This window comes from Macaca nemestrina, chromosome 6 (assembly GCF_043159975.1).
Source record: "Macaca nemestrina isolate mMacNem1 chromosome 6, mMacNem.hap1, whole genome shotgun sequence".
Lineage (NCBI taxonomy): Eukaryota > Metazoa > Chordata > Mammalia > Primates > Cercopithecidae > Macaca > Macaca nemestrina.
This window is the reverse complement of record NC_092130.1, coordinates 39,187,189-39,200,388: the sequence shown is the minus strand read 5'-3', so window position 1 is coordinate 39,200,388 and position 13,200 is coordinate 39,187,189. Positions and strand designations below refer to the sequence as shown.

At 39.8% G+C, this 13,200-nt stretch overlaps 1 protein-coding gene across 5 annotated transcripts in view; it reads left to right on the top strand.

Moving 5' to 3' along the window:
- The window catches only part of LOC105467002 (protocadherin beta 15), a 37,122-nt gene that overhangs the window by 16,955 nt on the left and 6,967 nt on the right, over positions 1 to 13,200 (top strand). For 3 of the 5 annotated variants that reach the window (XR_011624630.1, XR_011624628.1, XM_071098295.1), the window contains exon 2: positions 6 to 52. Coding sequence is in view for 2 of the 5 variants with exons in the window: in XM_071098295.1 (XP_070954396.1) it covers positions 6 to 14 (9 nt within the window). In the remaining 3 variants the exon portion in view is untranslated. Of the gene's footprint in view, positions 1 to 5; positions 2,533 to 13,200 lie in introns of those variants that run through there. The other 2 variants (XM_071098291.1, XM_071098298.1) reach the window with 2 other exon arrangements.

Here is a 13,200-nt window from a genome sequence, read left to right as displayed (position 1 = left end):
TTTAGGAATCATGAAGAATTTCACACTGGAGAAGAATACTATGAATAGACATGTAAGCAAACCTTTGTTCATTCTTCATTTACTGATGTACATGTAAGAACTCACAGTGGGCTGGGCACGGTGGCTCATGCCTATAATTCCAGCACTCTGGGAGGCCGAGGCGGGTAGATCACCTGAGGTTAGGAATTCAAGACCAGCCTTACCAATATGGTGAAACCCCATCTCTACTAAAAATACAAAAATTAGCCAGGTGTGGTGATGTGCACCTGTAATCCCACCTACTCTGGAGGCTGAGACAGGAGAATTACTTAAACCCAGGAGGTAGAGGTTGCAGTAAGCCAGGATCATGCCACTGCACTCCAGCCTGGGTGACAGAGTGAGACTCCATCTCAAAAAAAAAAAAAAAAAAGAACTCACAGTGGACAGTGGAGATAAGCCTTATGAAATAAGAAATGTGAAAAAGCTTTCAATTTTCTTTAATCTTTTAGAAAACATGTGAAAACTCTCATTGAAAAGAAATTTTATTAACATAAAAATGTGGAAAAACCTTAAGTTGCCCCTAATGCTTTAGCGCATATGTGATAACTCATATTGTAATTTACCCTATGGATATAAAAGAATGTGAAATAGTCTTGATTTCTTCCACATCTCTTACTGTACATGTAAGAACTAACATTGGAGAGAGGATTTGTGAATATAGAGAATGAAGAAAAGCCTTCATTTATTCCTCAAAACTTCATGTTCAAATGAGAATAAACCAAAAAGGAGCTTTACACATGTAAGAAAGATGGGCAAGTATACAGTTTGCCCTCCTCTTTTAATAGAAATGTAAGAACAAACACTGAAGACAGCCTCTATAATTGTAAACAACATGAAAAATCCTTCGTTTATTCTTTGTATTTTACCATTCATGTGATAAAACACATTGGAGAAACATTGTGTGATGATTAATTTTATGGGTCAATTTGACTGGGTTAAGGATACCCAGGTAGCTGGTAAAGCATTATTTTTGGATATATCTGTGAGGGTGGTTCAGAAGAGATTGACGTTTGAATCAGTGGGTTGAGTAAGGAAGACCAGGCCTCATCCAGTATGACTGGGCACCATTTAGTCAGTTGAGGGCCTAGACAGAACAAAAAGTCATAGGAAAGGTGAATTTGCTCCCCTTTCTGGTACTGATACACCCTCTTTTCTTGTCCTTGGATATAAGAAGTCTAGGTTCTCTGGTCTTTGTATTCTGGGACTTATGCTAGTGGCCCTCCAGGTTCTTGGGCCTTCAGACTTGAACTGAGCTATGCCACTAGCTTCCCTTGTTCTCCAGTTAGCAGATGGCATATTATGGGACTTCTCAGCCTCCATAATCATGTAAGCTGATTCTCATAATAAATTCTCTCTATCTATCTATCCATCTATCTATCTTCTAATAGTTCTGTTTCTCTGGAGAACCCTGACTAATAAACACACTGAATGTATGAAATGCAGAAATGTCTTCAGCTATTCCTCATCCCTAACAAAACAGTGTGAGAACTCACACTGGGGAGAAATTCTATTAGTATAAGGAGTGTAGGAAAATCTTATCCTGGGTCTAATTTTTTCAAATTGAGGTAAAATTCATATTAAAGAGGAACCACATAAGTGCAAGAAATGTAGGAAAATGTAATCCCTCACACTTTAGTATGCATGTGAGAACACATACTGAAAAGAAATAAATGCATAGAATATGAGAAAACTTTCAAGTCTTTTTCATGCCTTAGTCAGCAAGTGAGAACTCATACTGGGAGATATGACTGCAAAGAATGTGGAAAATCCTTTAGTTTTTTTCCTCATATTTTCAAAGACATGTGAAAACTCACATTGGAAAGAAACCCAATGAATGTGATTCATGTGGGAAGGTCTTCAGATACATCTCTTCTTATACATAAAGTTGACACCAGAAGACAAATCTTTAAAATCTTGTAAATATGAAAATGTTTTATTAGTATCTCATCTTTGAAGTGGACCCCAGCTCATAATTCATTTTTTATTTTCTAATAAAAACTTTTACAATGACAACTATTGCTCCCAGTACCCTTTCAGCTATCTCACACAACTTTTGATACATATCATTTTTATTATAGTTTACTAAGTGTCTAATTTCCATTGTGAAGTCTCCTTGGACCTGTGGCTGAAATAAAATAATTTAAAATTTATTTTATTATTGTTTCTAATTAAATTTCATTATAGTTAATGCAAGTGGTCATTGTGCTGTTGAGTTTGGTACTTTGGGGGTTTCTTTTTTCTGGTTTCCCATAGCAGATCCTAGGATTTGCTTACCTGATATCTACCCTGCCCTTCTTCCTTACTAAGAAAACTTAGAATTTTTCAATTTCACTGTTGAAAGAGGTATCTTCAGCAAATTTTTGCAGAGAGTGTACTCTACAACTAATTGTCTTGGTCAATATAGTTTATAGAAATTTAAAAATGTGCAAAGTTATTGAAAAAGGAAGTTTCATCTGACCTCTGATCTGATGATTGAACTTTCTGTATTTTGCCACTGCTTCAAGTTGAACACAGCCCTTCAAGTTGAAAAGAGGGACCTTGCAGACATGTGGATGAAAGTTAGAGGTAATGATGATTGTGCTGGACTGTGTTATATGGTTTAGAAATACATTTTCCAGAATCCTCTTTGCTGTATGGTTTATAGGTTAGAGTTGAACAAAAGAGGAAACTGAATGAGATTTGGAACGAAGAAATAAAATGGAAGGCATAAATCTCAAAAGGACGTGGCAGTAGCAGATTGACAAACAGATCTAGACGTACTCATCAGTTCCAAACTTTAAGCATGTCTTTCAGACTACTGGCTGTGTTGAACAACATCAGCACTGAGTCAATCACCTAAGCACTTAACTTCAATTCCCTCAGAAGTGGTAGTTTCCAGGCCAGGCACAGTCACTCACACCTGTAGTCTCAGCACTTTGGGAGGCTTAGGCGAGTGGGTCACTTGAAACCAGGAGTTCGAGATCTGCCTGGCCAATATGGCGAAACCCCATCCCTACTAAAAATACAAAAATCAGCTGGGCATGGTGACACACGCCTGTAATCCCAGCTACTCAGGAGGCTGAGGCAGGAGAATTGCTTGAACCTGGGAGGTGGAGGTTGCAGTAAGCAGTAAGCAGTAAGCCAAGATCCTGCTGCTGCACTCCAGCCTGGGTGACAGAGTGAGACCCTGTCTCAAAAAAAAAAAAAAAAAAAAAGAAAAAGAAAAAGAAAAGAAAGAAGAAGAAGAAAAAAAAAAAAGTGGTAGCTTCCACAAACATCTCTATGAGCTCATTATCTTTCATTACCTCACTTTGGTGGCTAGGCAGGCATAGCTGCCTGAATTTCCTTGCAAGCTTAAACCTGCTCATTCATACCACTGTAGCAGAATTTCAGGATTAGAGGCTTTCTTTAATATTCTGACTCCATTTTCTCCACATTTATCAAAGGTCTAATTTTTATGGTGAGCATGTAGTTCCCATAATACTTCTCAAGGCCCTGTTTCTCCAAGTCATACAATATTTCAGGAAAAACAAACAAATAAGTAACTTTATTCCCATATTGTATTGTTCAGTGGCTACACCATCCTTGCCCTACCTATTTCTGGACTCTCCTAGGAGAAAAATCAGCACCTTGTTGATTTGTGGAGCGTATCTTGGGAGTTTTCTGTTATTCAAGACCAAATAAAACCCCTAAATAATAAATGTAGTATGTGTTAAATTAAAACAATCAATGTAATTTATCATATTAACAAAATAAAGGAGCAAATCTGAATTTAGATACATAATAGATACATAGACAGTCTTTTAAAAAATTCTAAATGGGCCAGGCACAGTGGCTCACACTTGTAATCTCAGCACTTTGAGACTCCAAGGTGGGAAGATTGCTTCAGCCTGGGAGTTCAAGACCAGCCTGGGCAACTTGGCAACAAAATATTTATGCATCATAAAGGATTTTTCATGAGTGTACCATTAATTACTAAAGTGACCTTGTTCACCCTGTCAGATAAGTTTAATGTTTAGTTTGAGGCATGAAGAAGAAAAGGTTTTCCATTCTTCAGCAGTAAGCCTTTTTTTCAGGCATTTGTTTAAGAAAAATGAAATGAAGGAAACACTGTGCAATGTTTTTTGTTTTGTGAGCATATCAGTGCTTTACTGTTAGCCATAGCTGTGACTGTCTTGCCATTTCAGACGTGGGAGACTAGATGGCTGTTGTCATTGCTGATCCTGTGAGAATGTGAAACTGGATAACATATGAAATGCAAAATAAAACAAAATCAAAATAAAAAATACTAATGCCCCTTCATTAGGATATCCCTATTTGCATTAATGAAGTAAATGTATGGGCCAGGCGTGGTGGCTCATGCCTGTAATCCCATCACTTTGGGAGGCTGAGGCAGGCGGATCACCTGAGGTCAGGAGTTCAAGACCAGCCTGGCCAACACGGTGAAACTCCGTCTCTACTAAAAATACAAAAATTAGCTGGGCATGAGGGCGGGCACCTGTAATCCCAGTTACTCAGGAGGCTGAGGCAGAAGAATTGGTTGAATTCAGGAGGTGGAGGTTGCAGTGAGCTGAGATCATGCCATTGCATTCCAACCTGGGCAATGGTGCGAGACTCCATCTCAAAATAAATAAATAAATAAATACAAATATATGAAAATCTATGGACTCTCCTAAAGAAAAGACTCTGCAGATGATTTTTCTATTGTCATCTAATAAATCCACTCTAATATGTTTGATGCTTCATAATATGTTTGACCCCTTCAGTACTCTCCAAGAGAGTTCTGGTAACTCCAGCTCATTTATTGTAGTCCATCATTATGCCCAAGCTTCAAGAGGCCAACCCAGCAATGTATTAGTTCTTATGATAGGTGTCATTGCCAGGAGGCAATTCTGAAGTACAAATCTGAAATCAAGAGAGACTATCTTCGTACCCCAAACGCTCCTCTGTCCAGCAGTGTATTACACACACACACACACACACACACACACACACACACACACACACACACATAAATTTATGTTGAATATCCATTTCCAAGCATAATCCCCTGTTTCTGCTGGTGCATATTAATCATATCTTGTAGCTTCTTTAGTGAATATAATTTTTAAAATTTTCTTTTCTTTTTTTTAGATGGAGTCTCACTGTCTCGCCAGGCTGGAGTGCAGTGGCATGATCTCAGCTCACTGCAACCTCCACCTCCCGGGTCCAAGCAGTTCTCCTGCCTCAGCCTCGTGAGTATCTAGGACTACAGGCACATGCCACCATGCTCAGCTAATTTTTTTGTATTTTTAGTATAGAAAGGGTTTCACCATGTTGGCCAGGATGGTCTCAATCTCCAGACCTCGTGATCTGCCCATCTCGGCCTCCCAAAGTGATGGAATTACAGGCATAAGCCACCGCGCCTGGCCTAAATTTTATTTTCTAATGAATAAGATTTATTTTTCTCATGAGCAGGAATTGTACTTTCCAGCTCAGGTCATTATTTAACCTTAGTTATAGATATAAAAGCAATGGGGACAGGCCTCAAATAGGATAAGTTTCATCTTGCAAGGCATTAACATCAGATGAAGGCTTTACATCATCTCCAAGCAATGAAAAGCTTCACTTCCCTAGAAAGGAGGAGGACCCATGGCTAGAAAGAGTTCAAGGGAATCTGAGAATATAAGTATCTCAAGTACATCAAACCAAATGTCCTCATCCCAGGACTCAGAGTATGTGGAATATTTCTTTCCTATCAGGATTCTAACTTTAACAAAGAAAACTTAGATGGTTGTGTTTTCAGTCTGCTTTGTAGCTCTGGCACTAATATATTCAAATACTGAGCCTGATTTTCAGTACATGTAGCCCTCCAGCTGTAGAAAAGAGACATCTTTTAAAATTTTTCCATGGAAGGCCTTTGACTTTCACACTGTTCTCTAAATTGATAGGTGGATAATTTGAGCTAATCACGCTATACATTCAGGACTTGGGGTCAGTAGAAAAAGAAGCAAACTTCACAATCCTTTCAATTACATTTTTTTCCATTTGTGTCATGTGCAGAAGCTATTGCATAAGCCAGTAGTTATCTTATGCCTGTTGCTCATTTCAGTCCTCCACAGGTGAGAGTCTTAGTAAGTGTGATGTTACAGCATGACCGGGATTATCACAACCCCACTTTCTACCAGCATTGGATTGTTGCCATGTGACCAGCAAGTAATTCAAGTCCAGAATCCCATCGTTAGAATTTGCTTTCTAAGTTGCTATCTTTGTTGAGTTCTCCTAGAAGCAGACCTAGCGACAAGGACTTAGGTGCAATTAATTTATTTAAAAAGCTTTCTAGAGAAGCACAAGTGAGGAAGTGTGGAAACAGAAAAAGAAGGGAGAAACATCAATAAATTAAAAATTATTATTTAAATAAGCAGATTACCATTGTGAATACATGGGCCTCAATCTTGCTAGGGAACCTTATGAGGAATTGTGTAGAACATGCTTCAGAATTTTCCCACCAAGGAACCAGAAAGTTAGTGGTAGACTGATATCCACCTTTTATCTTTCATTGAGTGTTAACCCTAAGGGCATTAAATTTCTGGAAATTCCAGATTGCAATGTGAATGGGCAGAGCAAGCTCCTATGGCATCAGGAAAAAACCCTCCCAGGAAGAGAGGCAGAAAGACAAAAGTGCTTGACATTATGTATTCGTCAATTTTCACACTGTTGATAAAGACACACCTGATGAGCTGGGCGCAGTGGCTCATACCTGTAATCCCAGCACTTTGGGAGGCCGAGGTGGGTGGATCACGAGGTCAGGAGATCGAGACCATCCTGGCTAACACAGTGAAACCCCGTCTCTACTAAAAATACAAAAAAATTAGCCGGGTGTGGTGGCGGGCGCCTGTAGTCCCAGCTACTCGGGAGGCTGAGGCGGGAGAATGGCGTGAACCTGGGAGGCAGAGCTTGCAGTGAGCCGAGATTGTGCCACTGCACTCCAGCCTGGGTGACAGAGTGAGACTCCATCTCAAAAAAAAAAAAAAAAAAAGACATACCTGAGACTGGGGAGCAAAAGAGGTTTAATTGCACTTACAGTTCCACATAGCTAGGGAGTCCTCAGAATCATGGCAGTAGGTGAAAGGCACTTCTTACATGGCGGCAGCAAGAGAAAATGAGAGAGATGCAAAAGTGGAAACCCCTGATAAAATCGTCAGATCTCGTGAGACTTATTCACTACCATCAGAACAGTAGCTGGGAAACTGCCTCCATGATTCAGTTATCTCCCACCAGGTCCCTCCCACAACACATGGGAATTATGGGAGCACAGTTCAGGATGAGATCTGAGTGGGGACACAGCCAAACCATATCACATGAGAAGCTGCTGTAAGCCTGCTAAAAAGTTTTCATTGAATTGCAGGTAAACTCTGAGGTGGGCCAAGGGAATACAGGACAGGCATCAATAGCATCTGCTATACTGCTGCCTTTGATTGTACAAGCAAAGGGTTGAGAGGTAGCTGTAGAAGGAAGGTTCAGCATTCCAGTGTCACCAGGAGCAACAGCCAGATTGAGTGTTCCTGCATCTAGGAGCAACTGTGTGGGTATTGAGAGGTGGTAGCAACAGTAGAAGTGGCCTACTGGGTCACAGCTGTAGCAAGTTGTTCTTGGAACTCAATAGTTCCTGAGTTCCACTTATCCACGCATTCCGATGATGCTATAAATATCTAATTATCTCTATTAAATACCTTTCTGCTTAAACTGATTAGAGTTGTTTTTGTCATGTGCTCTGGGCCCAAAAAATATATTTTTTACCAGAAGTTTCAGGCAACAAACACCGAAGAATGAAATTTAAGATAGATTATATTACCTGGATAGATTAAAGGAAATGATAGCTCCATATCCTCTAGAAAATAAGATATTGGTAGTCCCTGGTAAGCAACAGCAAAACATTTACTCAGGTTATCACTTGTATTTATCTGGAATTAATTACTTATTGAAGGTAATTCTCTGGCAAGCAAAGCGGCTGGTATACCAAAGCATTATGGTGCAGAAGAGAAAGGTTCAGGGGGTGTGGTGATTTTTTGACTGCACTAGAGAATTTAATTAAAGAAAATAACAAACTTAGGGTTTTAAAATTCTTGGGTCAGGAAAGATATGAAAATCAAATATTTTTATGATTGCTTTTAAAACATCTCTTTTATCCTACAGCTACAGGACTGACATAGATAAAAATCAGACAAAAAGTTTGATTCTACTCCAGAAAGAGTAGTATCCTTAGAATGGGAATGGGGACAGCTGAGTGAATTCAGATATAATTGTATCTTAAATCCCCAAACCAATTGAGCCCTTTTTTATCCCAGCAGAAGCAAACTCATTTTCCTTTTTAATAAGACTGTCCTCTTTGCAAGCATAGTCTGTGATGACCTCAGCTGAGAAAGTTACATTGCAAGGGGTTGCTAATTTTCCCCATGCCTTCACTTGTCAACTCTCATTGCCTCTAGACCTCTAATTAGATTCATATCCTAGCATGTTCATGGGGACAAGCACAAAGCCAGTCCCAATATTAGAAGGCATGTATACTGAAAGAATTGCATAATTTTGCTAACTACATCACAGAAACCTTAGGAATATGTTTGAGAACCGAGTATGCTATAACAGAAAACAAAGAAAAAACCTTTAGATTTAGTTGAATATAGTGGGTGCATTTGCCAGAGATTCTGAATTCAGTGTTTAAGCTTTTGCATGATTATCTCTAATAGTTCTTTTGGTCAGCTGACTTAATTCAATGACAGCCATAATTTAACAAAGGAGATTAAGATGCTAATAATGCCTTAGGATAATGTTATCCAGCAAAAGGGACTCACTACCTGATATGCTAGAAGCCAATAATGCGACACTGCATTTTTGAGAAAAGAAAAGCTTTATATTGAAAGTCTTTGTTATAGCAACACACACACAAAGGAAAGAAAATGGACTTCCAAGGAAACAGGAGTAAACGTCAAGTGTCTCCCCATGCTGGCTTTCAGGCAGTAATTTCGTTACAAAAGGTTTATGGGGTTGGGCCTGGTGGCTCAGGCTTGTAATCTCAACACTTTGGGAGGCTGAGGCAGGTGGATCACCTAAGGTCAGGAGTTCAAGACCAGCCTGGTCAACATGGTGAAACTCCACCTCTACTAAAAATACAAAAATTAGCCAGGTGTGGTGGCATATGCCTGTAATTCCAGCCATTCAGGAGGCTGAGGCAGGGGAATCACCTGAACCCGGGAGGTGGAGGTTGCAACGGGCGGAGATCGCACCACGGCACTCCAGCCTAGGCGACGGGGTAAGACTCCGTCTCAAAAAAAAAAAAAAAGGAAAAAAGAAAAGGTTTAGGGGATAGATTCTGAGGGTGGGTGATTAGTGGAAAGAAAAGGGAGGTATGGAAAGTTCTTGGGCATGCGCACTTACCTCTTCATGCCTCTGCAAGGGTCTCGAGTAAATTCCAGGGAGTTGGTATGAAATCTGTGGTGGAAACTCAGGCTGTGATCTCAGCAAGCTCATTCTGTGGAAACTCCATTTAGCTATCTAGGTTCTAACCGATTTCTGCCAGTTCATTTCTCTTAAGCAGAGGGAGTTTCAGTGTTTCAGCAAGTTGTTTCTTATCTGCCATTAGGAAAACTCAAGAATTTCTATTGGTTACTGGTTTCTTTAACTCTTTGAGGCACAGTTTCAATAGTGTAGAGGAAAAAAAGCAAAGACTCAGGAAAATAAATCTCTATTTTTATTCTTGCCCTAGATATCACAAATGTTAGGGGTGCTCCTGCTCCTCTGAGAGTCATACAAGGTTTTAATTATTTCACCGTCCCATAGGGCATCACATTTTTCCACCACACTAACGGGATCATGCTGATTGTACCTCTTCAATAGCAAGTAACATGTGCCCTAGATGCATTGGTAAGATGTATGTATGTCAGAAGAGGAGATAACTAAGCCCCACAATAATTTAAGGAACTGCTCTCTCTGAAGTGTTGGGGGATTCAAAAATCTAGGGAATATTAAAATATTTCCAAGAAAGTGAAAAACAAGTTGCTGCTGCCCTTCCTACACTCCCTACCATGAAGAAAAAGGCAAACTTGGTGAGCCTCTTGATTTTGGAGGCAACATGTTATCTTTTGGCATCCTTCTCTGATCTTTTTGCTAAGTAATTGTTAAAGCTGCCATCTTTAAATTGAACTCCAAATCAAAGAAGGTTCTACAGGTACTCCAGAATGCATTAAGAACAGGAACACCACTTGGGAGTTATGACTCAGCAGATAAAATTATATTTAACACTGGGCACGGTGGCTTATGCCTGTAATCCCAGCACTTTCGGAGGCCAAGGCAGGTGGATCACTTGAAGTCAGGAGTTTGAGAACAGCGTGGCCAACATAGTGAAACCCCATCTCTACTAAAAAAAAAAAAAAAAAAAAAAATAGCCGGGTGTGGTGGCACATGCCTGTAATCCCAGCAACTCAGGAGGCTGAGGCACGAGAATTGCTTGAACCCAGGAGGCAGAGGTTGCAGTGAGCCGATATCACACCACTGCACTCCAACCTGGGCGACAGAGCAAGACACTGTCTGAAAAAAAAAAATTATGTTTAAAGTGTCAACTATAGCCGAATGTTATATGAAGCCCAAGACATTCCCTAACAAGAGAATTATAGTGTGGGCCTCTGGGATTTGGAACATAGTCCCACCTTTTCAGTAAATAACTATTATCCTGTTAAGAAATAGATCATTCTAGAAGCAGCTCCTCATATGACACTTGTTAATTACAAAGATACTGTTATAATATTTATTAATTACAGAGGGCAAACAGTAACTTTACAGTGGAGACAAACTTTATCAAATAACCCCAGTTAACATCTCCAGTATGAAACATTAACCTGATATATCTCCTGATAGGACAACTGCGTGTCATTTCTGTGTTATTCTTGCCAAAAATGTACAACCAAAATTTAGTCATAAGGAAATATCAGACAAACCCAAATTAAGAGACATTTAACCAATATCTTGCCAGCACCCTTTAAAAGTGTTAAGGTCATAGAAGCTAAAGAAAGACTGGAAAATTGTCTTAGATTGGAAGAAGTTAAGGAGACATGACCAATTCCTAGACCGGAAAAAGGAAATTAGTGGAACAATTGGCAAAATTTGAATAAAGTCTATAGGTTAGTTAATTGTATCAATGATAATTTATTATATTGAGGATAAGATGTTAACATTTGAGGAAGTCGAAGGAAGGACAAATGGAAACTCATACTATTTTAAAAAATGTTTTGGGCCTGACATTATTTTAAAAATTAAAGAGTTTTTTAAAATGTTTTTGGAGCTTCTAGATAGCTGCACATGTGGAGGCTCTTAGAGGGTGGTGCTCCCACAGAGGTCATGGAAACTCTGCACCCCTTCCCCCATACCTCTATGCATCTCTTCATCTGTATCCTTTGTAATATTCTTCATAACACATTGGTAAAAATTATTTGGTTTTAAATGTTTCAGAGTGGAAGGGCATATTTGGGTCAATGCAGGGCACGCAACTCACTACTGAACAATTGCAGATGGCTATATGTGATCCAGGCACACAGGAGTGTTCCTGAGGGAACAGTCAGCCTAGTGAACTAGATAAAAGCCACTGTAAGTACCGACTATAAAACTGTGTGAGGAGCTGCTGGGTTCTGTCAACATTTGCACAGTGCCCTATAAGCAGCTCTCAACTAACCACCCAACAACTGCTGAGTTTGTGGAAGACTGTTCCAAGCTTCCAAGGTGAATGGGCAACATCCTGTTTGGAAGGCTGCTTCTCTGATCAAAAAAGTGATTCTAGGACTAGAGCTGTAACTACAAGTACCGGAAGCAGGGATGATTCCTAAACAAGAAACTGTAAATACGTTTTTAAGCCTCATATCAGAATTGCTAAGGGCCTGATTGGAGTGGGTTGTGCAAAAATTGGGGCTAACAGTGAATGCAGCTATACTGCCTAGTGGTAAAAATGGTGCAATAATTTGGCACCTACATAACCTTAGCCTATCTGAATGGGCGTGGACTGAGGAGAAGGTAATTACCACTAGTGATGCCTACAACCTAGACCAGCACAGTGTTGATTCTAATGTCATTTGCAAAGGTTATTAATAAAGTGAAGAAAGAAGGGCAGCTGAGAGTAAAGGAATAAATGGGTTATGAATTCAGATAAATCTAGTATTACATTACATTAACACCTTGAAAGAGGCTCAGAGCAAGAGATGACATTGTCTCTTAGTTCAGTTATACCAGGTGTCTTACAGGGTGAAGCCAAGACCACAGCTGCTTTTAGAACCTAATAAGATAATGAAAATCCTGCAAACTCGAGTGGCCTCACCCTGGGATACATATTCATACAATATGATAATGGACTGAACTAATTATTAATGATTGAATAAGATTCTAGTAATGTGGCAGTGTCTTTTGACTTGTACATCTTTTTAACATAAGGAATTACACATCGGAGATGGACTGTGATATCGTGAATTATATATTTGGCCCTTGATCTCATTTCCTGGCATACAACTCTTAAAATCCTTAGAAATTCCAAAGTGATGTCTTTGTATCCTAATGAGATGACCGATGGCTGGAAGCCCGTGGGCAGCTTCAGAATGGGGCTGGTCACAGGAAAGACTAAGGCAGGGTTAGAGGGTTAGGACTTTCTCACCCTGCAACCTCCAGGAAGAGGAGAGGTGCTGAAGGTTAAGTTGATCACCAATGGTCAGTGGTTTAATCAATCATGCCTATGTAGTGAAGCCTCTATTAAAACTCCCAAATGACAGGATTTGGGGAGCTTTTGGATAGCTGCAAACCTGGAGGTTCCTGGAAGGTGATGTGCCTTGGTAGGATATTGAAGCTCTGCTCCCCTCCCCTCCTATACCTTGCCCTATGCATTGCTTCTGTGTCCTTTGTAACATCCTTTATAACAAACCAGTAAACATAAATAAATGTTTTTGTGAGCTCTGTGGGGAAAAACAAAGGCTTTTTTCCCCATTTTATTTTTATTTTATTTATTTATTTTTTTGAGGCAGAGACACCCAGGCTGGAGTGCAGTGGTGTGATCATGGCTCACTGCAGCCTCAACCTCCAGGGCTCAAGTGATCCTCCTACCTCAGCCTCCTGAGTGGCTAGGATCACAGGTGCATGCCACCATGCCTGACTAATTTTTTAATTTTTTTGAAG